This window comes from Chiloscyllium punctatum, chromosome 3 (assembly GCF_047496795.1).
Source record: "Chiloscyllium punctatum isolate Juve2018m chromosome 3, sChiPun1.3, whole genome shotgun sequence".
Taxonomy (NCBI): Eukaryota; Metazoa; Chordata; class Chondrichthyes; order Orectolobiformes; family Hemiscylliidae; genus Chiloscyllium; species Chiloscyllium punctatum.
Window position 1 is genome coordinate 12,398,926 of NC_092741.1, and position 23,309 is coordinate 12,422,234.

Here is a 23,309-nt window from a genome sequence, read left to right on the forward strand (position 1 = left end):
GACACATCATGTACCATAACAGAAGTTTAAATTTATTAGATATTGAGGAATTAAATTCCAGAATGTAGTTAGCCTTGAATGAAGAGACTAGTTTCCATAAATGCTGTTAAGAAACCTTTTACTCCATCAGCAAGAAGATCAGAATAATAAAAAGGTACAAACAAGATAACCTCAGAGTACCAAGAGACAAATAACACAGCAAGAGGAGAAGAAACAATATGAAACAAGTTCACTATGACCTCAAGAGAACAAACAACTGCTGCTTCGCAAGTTGGATAAAAGGGAAATTGTTCCCAAAATTGTTCACTCTGTCAAAGAATCATAGTATTAATTTAGAGTCATAGAGGTCTGCAGCATGGAAGTTGGCCCTCCGGCCCAATCTATCCACGCCGCCCAGTTTTCACAATTCAACTCAGCTCATTTGTCTGTTTTTGGTCCATATTCCTCCATATCTATCCCATCTATGTACCTGTCTAAATGTTTCTTAAATGATGAAACTGTAGTCACTCCCACCACTGCCTGGCAGACTGTTCCAGATACTCACAACTCTGTATGAAAAAATTGCCCCTCTGGACACCCTTGTATCTCTCCCCTCTCACCTCAAACCTATGCCTTGCAGTTTTAGACTCATCTATCATGAGGAAAAAGCTGCTGGCTATTGACCTTATCCATGCCCCTCATAATTCCACAGATCTCTAGGAGGTCACCCCTCAGTTGCCCACACTCCAGAGAAAAAAGTCCCAGCCCATCCAATGCCTCCTTATAACCAAACATTCTAGTCCAGGTAACATCTCAGTAAATTGTTTCTACAATCTTTCGAGCTTAATAATATCCTTTGTCTAGTAGGGCAACCCTAACCTTAACCCATGAGCGGCACAGTGGCTCAGTGGTTAGCACTGCTGCCTCACAGCACAAGGGACCCGGGTTTGAATCCTGCTTTGGGTGACTCTCTGTGAGGAGTTTGGACATTCTCCCAGTGTCTGCGTGGTCTTCCTCCAGGTACTATGGTTTCTTCCCACAATCCAAAGATATGCAGGTTAGGTGAATTGGCCAAGCTAAATTGCCCAGTGTTCAGGGACGTATAGGTTAGGTGCATTAGTCAGGGGTAAACACAGGATAATAGTGTAGGAGAATGGATCTGGATGGGTTACTCTTCAAAGGGTGCATGTGGACTTGTTGGGCCGAAGGGCCTGTTACACACTGCAGGGATTGTAGAGACACAGTACTCAAAGTGTAGCCTCACCCATGTTTTGTACAGCTGCAACAAGATCAACTCCTATACTCCACACTCTGAACAATGAAAGCAAGCATGCTGAAAGCCTTCTTTTCCACCCTGTCTACCTGTCATTTTCAAGTATCAATGAAACTGCACCCCCAGATCTCCTTGTTCAATAACATTCCCCAAGACCCTACAATTGACTGTCTAAGTCCTGCCCTGGTTTGACCCACCAAAATGCAAAGCCTTGCATTTTTCTAAATTAAACTCCATCTGCCATTTCTCAGCCCACGAACTCAGTTGATAAACATCCTGTTGCATTTCCAGATATCCTTCTTCATTGTCCACTATACCACCAATCTTGGTGTCATTCAAAAACCAACTAACCATGCCTCCTAAATTCTCAAAATCATTTATATAAATGACTATTAACAGTGTCCCAGCACCGATCGCTGTGGCACACTGCTAGTCACAGGCCCCCAGTTTTAAAAACAACCTTCCACTACCACCACCCTCTGTCTTCCATCATCAAGCTGTTTAACTTTATAAGTAACTTTATATTAGAACTGATAATACAAATACTCTAACAATTGGTAGAAATCAACATCTTTTTCATGTAAAATCTGAAAGAATTGCAGATGCTGTAAACCTGAAACAGAAACAAAAGTTGCTTGAAAAGTGCAGCAGGGCTGGCAGCACCTGTGAAGAGAAATCAAAGTTAACATTTCATATCCTTTTAAATCTTCTGTCCTAAGATCAACAAGGGACACAAATTTCATCACCGAATTTCAGAAGTTATTAGTAATAAATATACAGTGCGACTAGGAAATAACCAGGAAGGGACAACAGAGTGTTGGAAGGTGGTCAATAATTGCAACAACTTAAGTAATAGCCTGTGTATTAGGGGGCCTAGCAAGCATCATAAGATGATGGGAGGATCTGAGGCAGACCATGATCTATCATTGATTGTGTATTCGCAGGATTGGATGTGTAGATTAGAGGGGATGTGGCAAGCACCAATGTCAATGTTGCATTGAACCATTGTAAAGTGTATGAATGAATATCCTGTACATTATTGGAAAAGGTAGTGTCACTGATCTCTGATCTGAGCTGTGACTGAGGGGGCAACTTTGGATGGTCTCTAATCTCTCCCACACATAGTAAAGGAGCTCTGAATAAAGACTGATTTGTGCTACTGAACATGGGACTCAAGACTATTCTTTAAATCCTTCTCCAACAGTGCGAAGGAAGTGAGTCCTGATTATTGATTAAAAGGATCAGGCTCAGTTTACACTACATTATTGTCTATCAATGGGATGGTAAGGCGAGCTATGAGAAGAATGCAATGATGCTTCAGTGTGATTTGGGCAAGCTGTGTGAGTAGGCAAACATATTGTAGATGCAGAATAATGCAGGTAAGTTTGAGATTAGCCACTTTGGTAGCAAAAACAAGAAGGCAGACTATCTGAATTGCAATAAATTGAGAGGGGGGATTATGCAACAAGATCTGGGCTTCCTCGTATACCAGTGGCTGAGGGTAAGCATCTAGGAGCAGCAGGTGTTCAGGAAGGCACGGCCTTGATAGTGAAAGCATCAGTACAGGAGCAGGGTCATTTTGCTCAAATTATAGAGGACCTAAGTTATACTACACTTTGAGCCCTTCCGTCGATTCTCCTGTTCCTTGGATGATGCCTGACCTGTTGCGCTTTTCCAGCAACACATTTTCAGCTCTGATCTCCAGCATCTGCAGTCCTCACTTTCTCCCTGAAGATTATACTACCCTTTGAATACTGTATACAGTTCTGGTCTCCTTTACTGAGGAAAGATGTTCTTGTGATGAAGGGAATGCAGCTAAGGTTTATTTGCTCAATTCCTAGGATGGCAGGACTGATGTATACTGAGAGGCTGAAATGATTAAGATTACATTTGCTGGAGTTCAGTAAAATGAAGGGAGGACCGCAGAAACCTAGAAGATTCGAACTGGACTTGGCAAGGTAGGTGCAGTAATAATGTTCGCAATGGTGGCGAAGTCCAGAACGAAGGGCAGGGGGCAAATTACTTACGACTGAGACAAGAAATGTCTTCACCCAGAAAGTGCTAACCCTATAAAATTCATTACTATGGAAAGGAGTTGAGGCCAATATATTGTATGTTTTCAAGGAGCTGGATATAACACTTGGGGCTAAAAGGATCAAAGGGGAAAAACAGGAACAGGCTATTGATCAGCCATCATAACGAATGGTGGAGCAGGCTCAAAGGGCTGAATGAATTATTCCTGCCCTAAATTTTAATGTTTTTATGTAACGCTTGATCAGCATGGGCGAGTCTCCTGTCTCTGGCTGGCTTTGTCCAAAGATCTGAAAAGAAGTTGGTGGTGAGATTGTAGGTGCATCGTACTGAATCTTACACTAGATTCTGGAATCTAATCAGATGAAAAAACAGCAAATGTAACTCCTCTATTCAATAAAAACAGATAGAAAGCAGAAATTAAGGTTAAGGCCGGTTAGCATAAGATCTGTTGTAGGAAAAATTCCGGAATGTATTTTTAAAAGTGATTATAAGAGGGCACTTAAAAAAAATCTTAGTGCAATGAGGCATAGCCAATAGCTTGTGAAAGAAAATCACAATTGACCAATTTATTAGAGATCTTTGAAGAACTAATAAGCAATAGAGATAAGGAAGAACCAGTAAATGTAACATACTGAGATTCCCAGAGATTTGACAAAGTTCCACACCAAGGTGTACAACACAAAGTAAGAGTTTGTAACATATAGAGTAAAATACTAGTGTGGAGAGAGGACTCACTGGCTCATAGGAGTCAGAAGGTGGGCATAAGAGGTATAATATACGTTGCTAAATTTGATGATACAAATATAAGTAGGAAAATATGTTGTGAAGAGGACATAAGGAGACTGTAAAGGATTGTACATTGCTGACTGAGTAAATAAAAATTGGGCGGTTGAAATGTGAACTTGCATACTTAGAGAAAGAACACAAAGGCAACATATTACTGAAATGGAAAGAGACTGGAGAACTGAGGTATGGGGAAAATGGGTGTTTTTTTCTTTGCTATTAAATTGATTCATGGGATGTGGGTATCGCTCACCATTAGTTATCCAGAGGGCACTGAAGAGTCAGCCACATTGATGTAGGCCTAAAATAGAAAGGTAAAAGTGAGGACTGCAGATGCTGGAAACCAGTGTTAAGATTAAAGTGTGCTGGAAAAGCACAGCAGGTCAGGCAGCATCTGAGGAGCAGGAAAATTGATGTTTCGGGCAAAAGCCCTTCATCAGGAATAGAGGCAGGGAGCCTCCAGGGTGGAGAGATAAGTCACCCATAAGCCGAAAATAGAAACCCTAACATAGAATCATAGAATCCCTACAGTGTGGAAGCAAGCCATTCAGCCCATTGAGTCCAAAGAGCATCGCACTCAGATCCACCACCTTACCCTTTACCTACAACCCTGTATTTATCATGGCTATACCACCGAGCCCGCACAATTCTGGTCTCATATCTAAGAAAGGATGTGGTGGCCTTGGAAGCGGTCCAGAGAGGTCTGCAAGAATGATCCTGGGGATGATGAGCTTGTCACAGGAGGAGTAGTTGAGGAATCTGGGTCTGTACGCAATGGAGTTTAGAACAAGGAGAGGGAATCTCTTTGAAACTTCAAGAATTGTGAGAAACCTGGATAGTGGGGGCATGGAGAAAATATTCCCCCAGCAAGAGAGACCCAAGGGCACAGCCTCAGAGTGAAAGAACAATCCTTTTAGAATCAAGCTTAGAAGGAATTTCCTCAACCAGTGGATGGAAGATTTGTGGAACTCATTGCCACAGAAAGCGGTGGAGGCCAAGTCTTTGAGTACACTTAAGATAGAGACGGGTACACTCTTGATTGGTAAGGCATTCAATGGTTACAGAGAGAAGGCAGGAGAATGGGATTCAGTAATACATCAGCCATGCTCAAGTGGCAGAGCAAATTCAACAGACCAAATTGCCTGATTCTGCTCCAATATCTTATGGTCATTCCTATCAACCAGAAATGGTGATATTTTCAAGATTAAAATTGCAATCAACCCAATACTCAAGACCTTTTTGGGCAAGGCTGGTACAAGATTTCCACTATCCTTTACATGGCGAAGTGCTTCTCCATGTCATTGCTGAAAACTCTGGCTGTAATTTCAAAATTATCATCCCTAAATCTGGATTCCGTCAATAAAGCATATAAAGTTATTTTAACACTTCAGTTAGATCTTAGTTTAATCGAAATTCAAAGAAACTGAACATCACCTGCCCTGCTACTTTAAGCATTTTCACCCCTGTAATATCATAGTGAATTTATACTGGACTTCTCCAGAAGCCAAAATATCCTTCTTGAGGTGGTGTCCAGACCATACTCCCCCAATTGGGGTCTGACCAAGGTGCATTCAACTGGACGGTTACTCACTCCCCATTGCATTCCAGCCCTCAGTAATCAACTCCAGGTTCTAACTGTCTGTTCAGTGGATTATGACGAAACCCCAACCCCCAACTGCAGCAGGCAATAAAGGAAGGCAAACTGAATATTGGCTTTCATAGCAAAAGGATTTGAATACAGGAAGAAGAATGTCCAGTTTCAATTATACAGAGCATTGATGAGGTCACACCTGGAATACTGTGTGCAATTTTGATCTCCTTATCTTAGAAGCACGTTTTAGCAACAGAGAACTGCAACAAAGGTTTACCAGATTGATTCCTGGAATAGCAAGACCGAAAGAAGAGTGAGTCAGTCAGTTAGGATCATTTTCACTGCAGTTTAGGAGTGGGGGACCTCTCATGCGTACACAATTTTGGTTGTCCTTCTATAGGAAGGATGTTGTCAAACTTAAGAAGATGCAGAAAAGATTTAGACCATAAGACACAGGAGCATAAATTAAGCCATTTAGCTCAGCGAATCTGTTCTGCCATTCAATTGTGGTTGAATTTATTCAGATTCTAGAGAGTTTGGGTTATAAGAGAGGCTGAATAAGCTGAGTCTTTTCCCCCAGAGCGTCAAAGGTTAAGGATTGACTTTATAGAGATTTATAAAATGATGAAGGGCATAAATAGATCAGAAAGCCAAGGTCTTTTTCCTAAGATGGAGAAGTCCAAAACCAGAGGACATGCAAGTTGATAATCAAGGATGGAGTAACTGAAAATCTTAAATTTTCAGTTAATTAGGTCAAGCCAGCATGGATGCATGACAGGTAGGTCATGCCTGACAAACCTCATTGAATTTTTTTTGCAGAGATTACGAAGACAATGGGGGCAGGAGAATGTCTATGGATGTTGTTTGTACGGACTTGCAAAAATCATCTGATAAAGTCCCACATAGAGACTGTTAACTAAGGTATAAGCTCATAGACTGAGGGAAAATTATTGACATTGCTGGGAAAGTAATTGAGTGGCAAGCAACAAAGTAGGGATATAATGGGTTGATACTCAAATTGGCAGAATTTAACTACTGGTGTCCCACAAGAACCAGTGTTAGAGCCTCAATTATTCACATTATATACAAACAAACTTAGATAATTGAATAGATAGGCAGTAATGTAGAAAGTATACATGATAGTTTATCAAATTCCCGTTGTAATTTATGCTAAGTGAATGGACAAAACTGTGGCAGATAGAGTTCAATGTAAAGAAGTGACAGGTTATCCACTCTGGACTGAACAAAAATGATAGATGGGGATACTTTCTAGACAGCATGAAAGTACATACAGTAGATATCCAAAGAGACTTAGTTTAGCTGTGTATATCTTTAAAATATCACAGTGCAGAAAATAACAGAGAACACTAATGCAATGCTGACCTTTACATCCAGAGGACCAAAATATGAAGGTGCAGAAGTTATGCTGCAGTGAAACAAAACCTTTGTAGACCCCACTTGGAATACTGAGAGCAAATCTGAGCACCACAACCTAGGAAGGATATATTGACTTTGGAAGCAGTACAATATGAAGTATTAAGTGGGCGGCATGGTGGCACAGTTGCTAGCACTGCTGCCTCACAGTGCCAGAAACCCAGGTTCAATTCCTGCCTCAGGCAACCAACTGTGTCAAGTTTGCGCATTAGTAAGTAATCTAATATAGGTTCACTAGAATATCTGGATTTTAGGGATTAACTGTTAAATGAGATTAGACAAATTGGACGTGCTTCCTCTGGAATTTTGAAGGTTATGGGGTGATTGATCAAAGATTTCAAGATATTAAAAGGATAAGACAGGTGAAACACGAATCAACTTTTTCCACTGGTTGGCAATTTTAGAACAAGGAAACACCGTCTAACAATTAGGGCCACACCATTCAGGACAGATGTTCGGATACATTTTTACACAAAGTGTGGCATGGTTTTGGAATTCTGACAAATGGTTAATTTCAAATCAGAGATAAACACTGTCTTGTTCAGCAAAGGTATTTAGGGATATGGACGAAAGTTGGTACATGGAAGGAGGCCACAGATCTGCCATGATCTCACTGAATGGTGGAACAAGCTCATGGTTAAATAGCTACTGCTGTACCTATGATAGATGTTCCACTGCATGAGGGAGTCCAGAACCAGAAGGTCATAATTTAACAAGGATGGGTATAGGACTGAGATGAGGAGAAATTTCTCCACCCAGTGATGAGGTGTGGAATTTACTACCACTGAAAATGGTTGTGGCAAAAACATTATGTTTTGAAGTAAGGAAGTAGATGTAGCTCTTGTGGCTCAAAGGATATAAGGGGAGGGCAGGATTAAGGTATTGAGCTTGATGATCAGCCAGAAAGAATGGCTGAGCGGGGTCTGAAAAACCTTTTCAACACTTGGCCTTCCTGAGGAGCCATCTTTGAGACTGGCTGTTGCTTTCCTTCCCTTCTCAAGTACATCAAATTTTTCTAAGTCACTTACATAAATCATTGTCTTTTAAAAAGAAGATCAAACCTGCATTGCAGTGGAGGGCTCCAATCCTGGTTCTGTGCGTTTTTTGAGAATAGATTTCTTTGGCATTTGTGGAGCCTCATCAGGTCTATGTAAAACATAGCTACTGCTGGGAGACTGCTGAATGCCTAACATACTCTTATCAAAATGCTCAGATAGACCGTATGTGCGGTTTGAGAGTTCCCGCTGAGGGGGAGGTAGCATTTCTGCTCTGATCCTCTCTTCTTGCTCTTTCCTTCTTCGTGCAATTTCCAATTCACGGAATTCATCATTTTTACTTTTGCTGTATGGAAAATGTTCCTGTGCATGACTGTTGCTTGGATTCCGAGGAGGAGTGATGCTTCTTCGCCGATCAGAACTTCTAGCCCTGTAACTCCGGTGTCTTTCTGGACTGCGGCTACGTTGCTCTCTGCTATGATGATCCTTACTGCGGCTACGATGTTCAAGCCTTGAACGTTTAGGATCTCTTCCACGATCATCAGACCTCGAGTGAGGGTAAGGAATTTTCTTTAATTTGTCCGCACCATGTTCACTTGATCTTCGCCCTTCTTGTCTGTGAGAAAAGCCTGGCAAACCATAGTCAGGTCTTCGCTTATAAGAGTCACCAGAGGGTATCATGTCTAGATAGCCCTGAGTCTGGTCATCATGAATTGGATATTTCCCCTGCACATTTGAAGATCGTTGCAAAGGAATTCTGTAAATGAGACCATCATCCATTTCATCCCTGTTGGTCATAAAAGAACAAGTCAAGGAAGAAATCATAAGAAAAACACAGAGACATTAACTATCCTAAGTGATGTTTCTTACTTCTGCTAAGTGTTTATGGCAAAACTGTGGGCACGCTGAACCTTATTCGGTACTACCAAGAGTAATGAATTTACATAAGGGGACTGATAAATTAGAGCAGTATAAGACTCAAGACTATTCAAGCATCAAAATGGCTCAGCATTAACAATGTTAATTGTAAATCAGAAGGGATTCAAACTCTAGGCTAGATACATCGCCTCGATTGACACTTTACAGCTAAGGAAATACAATATTGAAGTTTTGCTTTAATGTCTATGCTTGTGCACTTCCCTCCACATGAATGGAACAGCAATTATTTTCAAAAAATTGACAAGAATCTCTGGAGAGTATTAAATAATAAGCAAACTTCACTAGTTAAACAAGGCTAGCTAACGGAACCATTTCTGTTTGCACTTGCGTTGAGGGAAGATAATGGTACGGATTAAATCTGGGAACTTACTATTTATGTGACCAAGGTTCCATATTTCCAAAGTATGCAATGTTAAGGCAAGTTCAATAAATATCCTGGCTAATAATAATCTCATCCCAAAATTTTGTTTCAACTCAAAAGATTCAAATTTGAGATGATGAGATTTGTAAATGGTTGCAAGTAGTAGACTTGCTAGATTGTCCCACATTCCACTTTAATATGCCACCAAAATGCATAACCCTTATTTACTGATAACGTAAGAAGCATTTAACATACAGAATGCTACTTTTAATGAAGTAACACTCTTTTGTTTTTACATGTTCCTTACCTGTAGGTGAGAAGAAAGCATTCAATTAAATTACAGACCACAAAATGGGTGATTAGATTCTGCTCACAGCCAGTAGGGTGTGAAATAGTCAGTTTGCTTTCAATAATTTGAACCCTCTGAGATTCTAGGATAGAACTTTATGAATTCCAGAACTTTACACAGGAGATATGGAAAATAAAAATGTATTCTAACTCCATCATTAACAGGTACTTCAGAATAGATGTAAAACTGCCAGATTTACAGACAAGAGCATGCAAGAGGACATTTGCCCATTGTCTGTGTTGACTCTCCAGAGGAGAAAGTGAGGACTGCAGATGCTGGAGTTCAGAGTCAAGAGCTTAGTGCTGAAAAAGCACAGCAGGTCAGGTGGCATCTGAGGAGTAGGAGAATCAACATTTCGGGTATAAGCCCTGCATCAGGAATCCTGATGAAGGGCTTTTGCCGAAATATCGATTCTCCTGCTCCTCGATTGTTGCCAGACCTGCTGTGCTTTTCCAGTACCATGCTCTTGACTCTTCACTATCCAGAGGTGCAATTTACCAAGCATTATTTCATTGTTCTTCTGGCTGCACATTCTTCCTTATAATAATCCAATTCACTCTTGAAAGCCTCAAGTGAATCTGACTCCCCCAGATGCAGGTGCGCTTTCCATATCCCAACCAGTTTGAAATTTAGATTAGATTAGATTAGATTACTCACAGTGTGGAAACAGGCCCTTCGGCCCAACAAGTCCACACCGACCCGCCGAAGCGTATACCACCCAGACCCATACTCCTAAATTTACCCCTTCACCTAACACTACGGACAATTTAGCATTGTCAATTCACCTAACCTGCACATTTTTGGATTGTGGGAGGAAACCGGAGCACCCGGAGGAAACCCACGCAGACATGGGGAGAATGTGCAAACTCCACACAGAGAGTCGCCTGAGGCGGGAATTGAACCCGGGTCTCTGGCGCTGTGAGGCAGCAGTGCTAACCACTGTGCCACCCACAAATTTAATCTCAATAAATGCAAAGTGTTGCATTTTGGGAGGGTTAATAAGGGAACCCTATACACAATGAAAGGTAGGTCCCAAGAGAGTACTAAAGAACAAAGGGACTGTGTGTTCATGGCCATAGATCCCTGAAGGTCTCAGCACAGGTAGACAGGATGATGAAGGAGGCATACAGGATGCATGCCTTCATTAACCAGGGCACAGATTGTGGGAGCAAGGAAGTCTTATTACAACTTTATTGGTTAGGCCACAAATATATGCAGGCTTGTCACCACACGAACAAAGAACGCAACTGCATTGGAGAAGGTGAACAGGACATTCACCAGTATATTGCCTGGGGTGAAAAATCTCAAGGAGAAAAGAGAGACTGCTATGAAAAGAGACTGAACAGGCTGCGTTTGTTTTCCTTACAGCAGAGGTGGCTGAGGTGGTATCTCATTGGGGTATGCGAAATTGTGAGCCATTGACAGATTAGATAGAGTCAGAGTGATGTACAGCACAGAAACAGACCCTTTGGTCCAACGTGTCCATGCCAGAGATCCTAAACTAATCTCATTCCATTTGCCAGCACTGACCCATATCCCTCTAAACATTTCCCATCCAGATGCCTTTTAAATGTTGCAATTGTACCAGCCTCCACCACTTCCTCTAGCAGCTCATTTCATACACGTACCACCCTCTGTGAAAAAATTGCCCCTTAGGTCTCTTTTATATCTTTCCCCACTCACCCTTAACCTATGCCCTCTGGTTCTGGACACCCCCAACCCAGGGGAAAGACTTTGTCTATTTATCCTATCCATGCCCCTCATGATTTTATAAACGTCTAGAAGGTCATCCCTCAGCCTCCGAAGCTCCAGGGAAAACAGCCCTAGCCTATTTAACCTCACCCATGAGCTCAAATCCTCCAACCCTGGCAACATCCTTGTAAATATTTTCTGAACCCTTTCAAGTTTCACAACATCTTTCTGATAGGAAGGAGACCAGAATTGCATGCAATATTCCAACAGTGGCCTAACCAATGAACTGTACAGCCACAACATGACCTCCCAACCCTGTACTCAATACTCTGACCAATAAAGGAAAGCATACTAAACGCCTTTTTCACTATCCTATCTACCTGCAACTCTACTTTTAAGAAGCTATGAACCTGCGCTCCAAGGTCTCTTTGTTCAGCAACACTCCCTCAAGCATTAGCATTAAGTGTATAAGTCCTGCTAAGATTAGCTATCCCAAAATGCAGCACCTCGCATTTATCTAAATTAAATTCCAATTGCCACTCCTCAGCCCATTGGCCCATCTGATCAAGATCCCAATGTAATCTGAGGTAACCTTCTTCTCTGTCAACTACATGTCCAATTTTGGTGTCTTCTGCAAACTTGCTAACTACACCTCTTATGCTCAAATCCAAATCATTTACATAAATGACAAAAAGAAGTGGACCCAGCATTGATCCATGTGGCACCAATCAATTGTGAGAATGACTTCCCCATGGCAAACATAACTAAGACCAGACAGGACAAGTTTAAGGTAAGGAGTATTTGGTTTAGAAGAGATCAGAGGACCAAATAAATTTCCATTCAGAGTGTGGTAAGTACATGGAACTTGCTGCCTGAGAGGGTGGGTGAGGCAGGTATGCTCACAATATTTAAGAAGCACCTGGATGAGCATTAAAAATGCCAGGCCATAGTAGGTTATGGGATAACCATAGTTTGATGTTTGTTGGTCAGCACAGACATCATGGGCCAAAGACACTTGGACTCTGCTACGGTTTTCCTCGTGTCGCCAATTTTATCAATTATCTTAAATCTTTTTCCCTTCTTTCAGCAATGTGAACATTTTCTCTCTGCAGAACCCGACATGGGAAAATATCTTTGGAATCTTTCAACCTTACCTTCTCCGAGGAAACAGCACTAACTTCTCAGATCTAACAACAAAACTGAAGTAATTCAGTACTAGAGCCACTTATAAATCTTTACTGATTTCTCTGTACTGCATTCAGATCTTGCCGACTCTAACCTCACACCTTTAATACATCATCTGAGCAGAGATGTCTTTTTTTAATAAAACCTGAAGTTACCTCAAGAATGTAACTTAATAGTAGTTCTGGGATTTACATATTAGTGAACCGAAACCTGCAACCCATTCTAAAAGATGAACAACTTAACAACAATCTAGGTTTGTTCAATATATCATTTCAGTTGCAATGACATTGTAATCCTAAACTATAAGTTCTGTGTATTAATGTCTTGCTCCACAACCACGTGAAGAAGGAGTAGTGCTCCGAAAGCTAGTGCTTCCAAATAAACCTGTTGGACTATAACCTGGTGTGTGATTTTTAAACTTGGTCCATCCCAGTCCAACACCGGCTCCTCCAAATCACAATGTCATGCAGTGTATTTCTGATCTTTATTAATTATATGAAAAAGACCTTTTGAACTAGTTCTTGTTAATTCTGGAAGTAACTTTAAATCTGTATTCTTTCAAAGCAAAAATGTGAGGTTGTTCATTTTGGAAGGAAGAACAAAGCTGCAGCAAGATTGCTTCAATGAAGAAAAACTCCAGGGCACCTTGAGAATACGTGGAAACAAAACATAGAAAGCTAGCACACAGGGGCAGCACGTAATCAGGAAGGCGAATGGAATGTTGGCCCTTATTTCAAGGGGGTTGGAGCTTAAGAGTAGGAAAGTCTCACTGCAGCTGTACAAGTGATGGTGAGAGCACATCTGGAGTAGAGATCATTTTTGGTCTCCTTATTTAAGGAAAGATATTTTGTCATAGTGGGCATTGCACAGCAAGTTCACTAGGATGATACCTGGTATGGAGGGATTGCCTTATGAGCTAATGTTAAACAGATTGGGACTCTACTCGTTGGAGTTAGAAGGATACAAGATGATTGCATTGAAACATAAATGATTTTTAACAGGCTTTACAGGGTAAATGCTAACAGGATGCTTCCCCTCCTGAATGAGTCTGGGACCAGAAGTCTTAGTCTCAGAATAAAGGGATGCCAATTTAACACCGAGATGACGAGGAATTTCTTCTCTCAAAGGTTTCAGTGTCTTCAGAACTCCTTGGCACAGAATGTTGTCGGGGTAAAGTCCTTTTGTATATTTAAGACTGAGATAGATTCTTGATCAGGAGGGGAATGAAAAGTTCTTGGAAAAGGTTGTAAAGTGATATGAGGCATGTTGGATCAATGGGATCCTTCTCCTGGCGCAACAGGCTGAAGGAGTCGAATGGCCTACTCTGTTATTATTTCTTGCAGTGTTATGGCTCTCAATCCATTCACTAGTAGGAATGAGTTTTCCAATCTATCCTTGATAGACACCCAAAAAGTTTGCACACTTTTAAATTTTCCTGAGGCCTTCACTTCCCTTAAGACACAGTTCCAACTTGTTCAAGCTACCTTCAGAACAGAAATTCCTCATTCCTGGAACCATTCTCATGAATCTTTTCTAAATTCACTCTTAAGCTTTCTCGAATGCAGCACACAGAACTTGCTACACTACTCCAGCTGACATCAAGCTATTGTATTTTACAAGTTACAACCTGGGAATAACACAGCAGAAGTAGGCCATTCAGCCCATCAAGTTTTCTTTGCAATCCAATAAGATCATGGCCTCTCTGATAACCCTCAACTCCATCTTCCTGCCTTTTCCTTATAATCCTTGATTCTCTTACTGATTAAAAATCTGTCCATCTCAGCCTTGAATGTACTGAACCAGTTGCTATAGCCCTTTACAGTAAAGAATTCCACTAATTCTCTACCCTCAAGAAATTCTGGATGACCACTTATTCTGAGATTATGCCATCTGGGACCAGATTCTCCCACCAGGAGAAACAATCTTTTTGCAACTACCCTGTCATGTCTTCTAAGAATTGTGTTTCACTGAGTGCAGGCCCAATCTATTCAACTCCTCCTCCTAAGACAGTCTGTCCATACCTGAGATTAAAATACCAAGTCAACCTTCTATGGATTTCCTCCAATGCCAATATCTTTCCTCAAATCAGGTTACCAAAACAGTTCATAGTATTCCTGCTGTGGTCTGACTAATGCCTTGCATAGTTTAAGCAAGATCTATATTTATACATCATTTCTTTTGAAATAAAAGCTAACATTTCAAATGACCTGTTGAATTTAGTATACTAGCTTTTTTGTGACTTATGTACATGGATTCCCAAATCCTTCTGTGAAGTTTTCTGCAGTCATTCTCTCTTTAAAATAATATTCAGCTTCTCTATGCTTCTGGCAAAAGTGCAATACATCATTTTCCCACATGATATTCCATCTGCCAAGTTTATGTCATATCAGACTATGGCCCTCTGCTAACTCTTTGCATCATGATCAGCACTCACCTTCCCACAAATTTGACTATGGTACATTCATTTTCCACATCCAAGTCATTAACATATATTGGTAATAACTATGGTCCCAGCATTGATCTTTTTGGCACGCCAGCAGGTGTAGGTTGCCATCCTGAAAATTCCCCTTTCATCTCAACTCTCAGTCTTCGATTATCCAGCTATACCTACTTCTGATATACTACAGAGGAACCTCGCTGATCCAAAGGACACAGGCAGGCAGTATTTGATTCAATTAATCGAATTCCAGATAATCGAATGCCGGATAACATAGTTTAGCCAAGCAATGGGACCTTGCCATCTTGCCAGATAAGCTGATATTTGGATAATTGAAGTTCCTCTGTACTTCCACATGGAGTTTTAGCTTATGTAGTCTAAGTTTTACCTTATCAAACACTTTCTAAAAACACAAATACATTAGGGCTACTGCTTCCCCTTTATCTATCCTATTTGTTTTGCAAGGTATTATATAGCATTGAGCAAGTACAAAAGTGAACTCTGCAATGATGTCTCATTGTGATCAATGTTGAGATTGTATCTAATATTATTTGGAAACTTGAGCTCTACAGTAAAGGTAAACAATTTTCTTTTGGTTATTAGTTCTGTGAAGGTGCCTTGGTTATTTTCAAGGGCCAGAAATTCATCCTTTTCAATTTGACATTTCCAATAAATCATGTGGCTTCAGCTGAATGGCCTAATTGACTATCTGGTGAGAGAAAAGCTGAAATATTCATGAAGCCAAGATTTACAGCCCAGTAGGAGACAGATGAATATACCAGGAAGTGGCTCGGTTCAGAAATTAGGATCTAAGGCAGTTATGCTAGTTAGTAGATTTAAAGTATTCAAAATAGCTGTAAAAATCACTCAGATTTTCTTAAGGGGTCCAGTGAGCAAAGATCAGGGAGTGAGCTTGCGTTGTCTTTGGGAAAAGACAGAAATGAAGAGAATCACATCTAATAAATGTGCATAAATCTGGCAAAAGGATACTGCTTATAGTCTTGAGTCAGTTGAGTAAGAAATATTAAGGAGAAGGATTGATACTTGACTGGGGTTGAACAAAGGATTTTGCTGAGAACAACGACTGAATTATTTTGAAATCTTTTCGGATACTCACACATACATAAACAGACATTTGTTATTTTCTGTAAATTGTCTGTTCGCAGTATTTCTTTCTGGGAAAATTGCACTGGTAGCCCTTGTGAATTTGTTCAATAATTGGCCACGATAGTTAACTGGTGGGATTTTGAGAGAAGGTGACTATTGTGTCAATGAGGATTGATGAAGTTGAAGAAGTTTATATGGATTTCAGCAAGTCTTGGACAAGATCCCATATGGAAGAATGATAAAGGAGGTAAAAGCTCATGGATCCAGGATAATTTGGGAAGTTGGATCCAAAATTAGGTTAGCGAAAGGAGATGGAGGGTGATGGTACAAGCTGTTTGTGTAACTGAAGTCCAGCATGCAGTTGTGGACCACAGGGATCAGTGCTAAGTCCCATCTTGTTTGTGATATTCATAAATGATGTTGATGTAGGTATTGGGGACATGATAAACAGATTTGTGGATGAGACAAAGGTGATTCAGAGAGGAAGGTTAGGTTACGGGTGTATAGAAATGGAATAGTCAGAAGAGTAAATCAGTGGCATGTGAAAGTTAATCCTAATAAATGTGAGGTTATACACTTTGGAAGTAGTAACAAGATAAGGAAGAACTCAATGAATGCCAAGACACTGAGAAGGTCAGAGGAGCAGAAGGATCTTGGGATGTTAGTCCACAGATCCCCAAAGGTTACAGGACATGTTAACAGGACAGCAGACAGGACCTTGCCTTTTTCAGTTGTGGCACTAGAGGACAACAGCAGGGAGGTTACACTGGAGCTGTACAGAACATAGGTTAGCTCATAACTGGAGAGCCCCCTAATTGTGGTGGAGAGGCTTGTGCATATCTGGGAACACAAGCATAGCTCCTGGCAGTGTCACCCATGACTGTAAGGTCAAAGGTGATGCCCCAGACAAAGTGTGATCCACGAAAATTTCAACGGCAGAGCAGCCACAGTTGTGAGTGCCTTCTGCCCCAAACCTCGAGTCAGAGATGAAGTAAAGGAGACTTTCTATGCCAACTTTCTATGTCAAGGATCCTTAACAAGATTATTCTTCTTTGAGATTTTAATGCTAGAGCTGGTCGAGACCACAACCTTTGGAATAGCATCACAGAAAGAGAAGATATTGGAAACACTCCAATGGAGTCCTTCTCACAAAACCTCACCATCACAAACACATTCTTCTGTTAGAAAAACAAATTCTGATGCACCCACACTCAAAAACAATGGCACCTCATCAATTATATAATTTTTCACTCCACGGACAGAATGTGAATGCCATCAGGATGATGATTGGTTCAGATGATTGCTGGACTGATCAACACTTTATCTGTTCCACAATGTCCGCCAGAATACAGAAAAAGGGTTCAGAAGCAAACCCAGTCAAGATTCAAATGAGAGCCTGGATGACACGGTCACTACACAACATCTACAGGCCTCACCTGCTAAAAGCCTCCCTCACAAATACCCAGAGGACACAAGAGAACACTGGAGTTTGCATAAATCAACCATTCTCAGTACCAGCACTAATACCTTTAGGTACAAGTTCAGAAATCATCAGGACTTGAACAACTCATCTCCAAGACAAGAATAGTCTTGTCTGACCAGCAGAAAGACATGAAATGCAAGACCAAAGAAGGGTCTGTGCCAAAGCTAAGGCTGATGTCCAGAAGAGAGTAAGGAATTTAAAAAAAAAGGCGGACTGATAAGGCCTTTGAAAATCTAGCAGCTGGTAGATGCCAGTGACACAAGAGTGCCACTAAGGCAATATATGATCAAAGCTACCGTGGTCTGAACATCCTGTGCTCTGAAGACGGACAAAAACTGTTCAAAGACAACGAGACAATGAATATCTGCTGGACACAGCGTTTCTGAGAACTCAATGTTAAGTTGGAAACAACAACAGGCTGTTCAACTTCAATAGTTTGAAGGCCAAGGGCAAGGTCTCCACCACCTCTGTCTTAAGAACTTAAAAATGCTAACTTCAACGCCATGGCAGCACATTCTGTGGAAGATCTGTAATCCATTTGGATGGCTTTGCCAAGGCATATATGCTCCTTTGCCTTACCCTCAACACAGAAGACTCTCGTACTCCATCGACCACCACCCAGTGCCTCCACTCCACCTACAAGAAGGGTCAACAACATCCCCTTGAAAATGTGGATCACTTCCCATATATTGGCAGCCCTCTCTCTTCCAAGACCAACATCAATGCAGAAATGCAACATCATCTGAGTTGTACCAGCACAGCCTAAGCCCGACAGAAGAAGGATGTTTGAAGATCATAACCTACAGATCCAGATTAAAGCTCTGGTCTCCAAAGCTGTTGTTCTTCCCACACTGCTAAATGGACCACCTACAGTAGGCACCTGAAAACATTGGAACACCAGAGATCCCGACTGAAAATCCCACAGATCATCTGGGAAGACAAACTCATTGACATCAGAGTCTTGGAGGAGGCCAACTCCACGACAATTCAACAGCAACTCCAATGGACCAGACATGTCATCTGAATGCCCAACTCACATAATCCCAAAACAGATCATGTACTCCCAGCTGAAGGAAGGTCACCATGCTCTGGTGTCCAAAAGAAATGCTTCAAAGATAACATTGAGACCAAGTTCAAGAAATTCTGTATCACAGCGCCAGAAACCCGGGTTCAATTCCCGCCTCAGGTGACTGACTGTGTGGAGTTTGCACATTCTCCCTGTGCCTGTGTGGGTTTCCTCCGGGTGCTCCGGTTTCCTCCCACAGTCCAAACATCTGCAGGTTAGGTGAACTGGCCATGCTAAATTGCCCATAGTGTTAGGTGAAGGGGTAAATGTAGGGGGAATGGGTCTGGGTGGGTTGCGCTTCGGCAGGTTGGTGTGGACTTGTTGGGCCGAAGGGCCTGTTTCCACACTGTAAGTTATCTAATCTAATCTAACATCAATAACCAGCGGGACATGACTGCAAACCAGAGTCACCTGCAGGGAGTGATGTGCCATGAAAACAATCTCCATTGCACTGAACAGAAGCAACTCTTGCGCAAGGAGAGACCAAACATTAGGAAAGCCCAGCCACCAGCACCTCCAAGCACCATTAGCACCCACCAATGCCCACATTGCAAAGAAACTATGGATTCCAGAGCGGCTTCTTCAGCTATCTGATAACCCACAATAGACGCATTTACAGAGAACAACCATATTTGCCCCGAGTAATCACTGATATTGATACTGCAGGCAGCTCTGGTCACCACACTCGGGATGAATGCGATTGCACTTGAAACAGTGTAAGTAAGATTCATCAGTATGTTACTTGGGATGGAGCATTTCAGCTTTGAAGAGAAGCTGGATAAGCTCTGGGTGGTAACTTTGAAGCAGAGATGGTTAAAGGGGGACCTAATAGAGGTGTATAAGAATATGCGAGGCATAACATGGTGAACAAAAAGCAACTTTCCCCTTAGTTAAGGGGGCCATAACAAGATGGCATAATTTTAAATATAGGACGTTTAGAGGGAAAAACATCCTCACCTAGAGGGTGTTGGAGATTTGGAAGGCACTGCCTGTGACTGTAGTTGAGGCAGGAAACCTCACAACCTTTAAAAGGCACTAGAACGAGCACGTGAAGTATCATAACATTGAAGGCTATGGGCCGAATGTGGCAAAGTGGGACTAGTACAGGTCATGATGCATTTCTGGCAGTACAGACACAATGGGCCAAAGGGCCTCTTTGGTACTGCATGAATCTTTGAAAATTTATGGTTCATCAAGTCAGATTTTATTCTGGAATCTGATTGGGCCAGTATTACACCTAACTGCAACCATAAAGGTGTGTATGTGCAGACTTCTCTTGGCAGGTTAGAAATTTGTTGAAATTCATAGCAATAAGTGAACCTTTTTAAGGAAATGAAGTTATGGAGATATTAACTATTAAAACAGGAATTGTTAAGTACGTTATACAGCGAGAATTTCAAAGTGGCTTTAACTGTTGCTGAGATATTTCTGGAGGAAGAAAATATAACAGCGGTTATTTGATATCTTTGACTACAGCAACAGTGCTAGCAGGTTAACTGAAGGGATAAATAAAAGCAGATTGCGAAAGGATACTTAAAATCATTACCCTTCATTTAGAATAAAAAGAACTTGAAATCTCCACAAGAATTAGCTGAGATTCTGTTAGAAGTGAAAGTAAAATTGAAAGAGAAACGGAAACAAAAATGAAAAAAATCTGAATTTGGAAACAGAATTGAAAAGCAAGTCGCAAGGAAAAAATGTTTTTGTTTAAACAAGTTTGAATGGCAGAGGAGAAAAATCAAAATAACCAAAGAGAAGGAAAAAATAGACGGGACTGGGAGAGAGAAGATCTCACACTTCCACACTGTAAGTAATCTAATCTAATCTAATCTAAAGGACAACAGCAACTAGCTCAGAGGATAATCCTGATTCCAGTGTGAAATTTAATTTTGACCAGAATTCTTCATTTTGTGCTTGGTAATGGGGAAGCAATGGCTTGGTAGTATAATCGGTGGACTGTTAATCTAGAAACCCAGGTTCAAATCCTGCCACACCAGATGGCAGAATTTGAATTCAAATTCAATTTTAAAAATCTTCAAGTGAGAGTCTCATGATGACCATGAATTTGTCGTCGTCAGCAAAACCCATCCAGTTTTCTAATGCCCTTCAGGGAAGCAAACTGGCACCTTTACCGGTCTGGACTACGTGATTCCAGACCTACAATAATGCAGTTGATTCTTAATTGCCCTCTGGGATGCGCAACAAATGTTAGTCTAGCCAGTGACATCCTCATCCCAAGAATGAAATTTAAACAATTCAGAGGATGGAGTTGAAAGATATTGCACTTTGTTTAAAAAGTAGCCTTGAAGCGAAAGGTGTTTGGAACTTAACGTCACATAGCGTCTTGTAATAAGAGGCGAGTGATTTATAACATTCCTATTTTCTTTCAGGGTCTGAATTGGAAACTGTTGGCACACAGGTGATAGTTTTTTTCTTGGAAAAGGGGCTTTAATAAACAACTCGATCAGTGTTCTCGGAATCATGATTTTGAAACATTTGGCAGAGAAAAAATGACTGAAGGCCTCTTGCATGGATATTCAAATTTGTTTATTACGTGAGTTTTACAACACAGGATTAAAAGAACAAACACTGGCTTAGCAGAAGCCGGGATGAGCATGCTCTTTGTACATTTGGTTGCAAGTTCCTGAATTCAGTTCAAAGGAGACCTGAAGTCAGACACAAGGATAAGTTTGACTTGAAAAAGGAGTTTGTTTAGAGTAGGAAGAAAAAATTAGTTTCAGTTTACGTAAACATCCAGGCCAGAAGTGTTTGCTTAAAACGTTAGAGATTATTCAAAGCTGAGAAAATTGCAGGGGTGAGAGGATTCAAGAAGGTGACTTCACTGCTCACAGAACAGGAACTGAGGGGAAAAAAAAGCACTTCCATCCAACCTTCAGATTGGGCACAATTGGAAAATGTTTCTATTTTGTTCAACTAAATTGAAAGTGATGGTATTAGGGAGTAGAAAGGACTTTAAACTGTGGGTTTTGAACTCTATCAAATTGTTACATTAATACAGCTTTTTTTTGTAATTTCCTGTGTTATATTCCAGTCTGTTGCTAAAATCAAAACGAAATTTACAGTCTTCCCAGTATATGTTTCAATGCAAGATTAAACATACATTAAAGATCTACCAAGCCAGATTTAATTCCAGGATCTGACTTGACCAGTAGTAACAACAGCTGAGATCATAATAGCCTTGATATGTATGTGTACATCAGTTTGTCAGAACATTGTTCTGCAGACCAGTAAGGTGTCCAAAGCAATAGTTGGCGCTTGTCTCAGAACCTTGTAAATTAAAATTTAGAAACCCTGGAACAGATTCATAGAACTTGCAAGAGAATAATAAATGCTGGAGATCGGATCAGTGACTGACATTAAAGAGAAAGCTTGAGAATCTGAGGGAAATCACAATTACCGACGAATCCCGAAACAGTATATGGGTTTTTTGTTTTTAGTTACCACAGAAAAGTTAAAGCACAGAAGATGTCTTTTGCCCATCACAGATCCCTGTGGAACAACACTGGTCACCTTTCTCCATTTTGAGAATCTCTCTTCAACTACTACTCTGTCTGCTGTTGCTCAACCAGTTCTTTATCCATCTAGCTAGAAAACCCTGCACACCATGTGACTTCACTTTCACCATTAGTTTACCATGGGGAACCTTATCAAATGCCTTACTAAAGTCCAAAGATGTGCAGGCCAGGTGAATTGGACATGCTAAATTGCCCATAGTGTTAGGTACATTAGTCAGAGGGAAATGGGACTGGGTGGGTTACTCTTCAGAGGGTTGGTGTGGAGTTGTTGCGCTGAAGGGCCTGTTTCTACACTGTAGGGAATCTTAAAAAAAAATGCCCTAGTTGAACAAATTAGCCTCCCATTCTTATCCCATTTAACAGCACCTGGCTGTAACGTTGCCAGTTTTAGCACTTCAGGTACAGATCCAAGTTCAGTCCAGAGAGTTGAGGGTGAAGGGATTTAGTTAGTTAAGGGTTAAAGCTTTCGCCACAAACTCCGTAATAAACAAAGCTAGCAAACGATGTAGGATATTACAAAAAAAGACATCTAGACTGCTGTTAGGGGCTGGAATTCTAGCTATTAAAGGCCTTTAGTAAGGAACAGACAATGTCAATTGTGGGAAGGGATAACATGGAACATTTGGATATTGAAGTGTGGAAACAATAAGACGCAAACTACAATCTGTACAAAGTCAGAAGGCATTCTACACCTCAGAGTCTGCTCTGACCTATGTTAAAGCTCGTCTCCATACAAGCAAATGAAGCAAAGGATTCCTACCAATTCCCTTATCTGTTAAACTGACCATCTTTTACATTTTGGCATAGTCGCATGAGGTTGTATCACATCCCTGGAACTACTTTTGGGTGACCACGTCTCAATTTACTTGTAGTTACAACAGCGAGTGTACCACACAGATGAAGACAATAAAAGAAAACTTGAGAACTCAGGACAAAAGATGCTGGATGAGAAACTGGAACAGTAGGTATAGGGAATGCTGGATGACTAAAGAAATTGAGGGTTTGGTTAAGAAAAAGAAGGAAGCATTTGTCAGGTATAGTCAGGATAGATCAGGTATAGTCAGG

The 23,309-nt window shown here is 41.0% G+C and overlaps 1 protein-coding gene across 3 annotated transcripts in view; it reads right to left on the bottom strand.

Annotated features, from left to right (window-relative positions):
* The window catches only part of znf318 (zinc finger protein 318), a 108,974-nt gene that overhangs the window by 51,573 nt on the left and 34,092 nt on the right, over positions 1-23,309 (bottom strand). For all 3 annotated transcript variants that reach the window (XM_072550677.1, XM_072550679.1, XM_072550678.1), the window contains one exon: positions 8,156-8,876. In XM_072550677.1, the coding sequence (XP_072406778.1) occupies positions 8,156-8,869 (714 nt within the window). In that variant the 5' untranslated portion in view covers positions 8,870-8,876. The remainder of the gene's footprint in view (positions 1-8,155; positions 8,877-23,309) is intronic.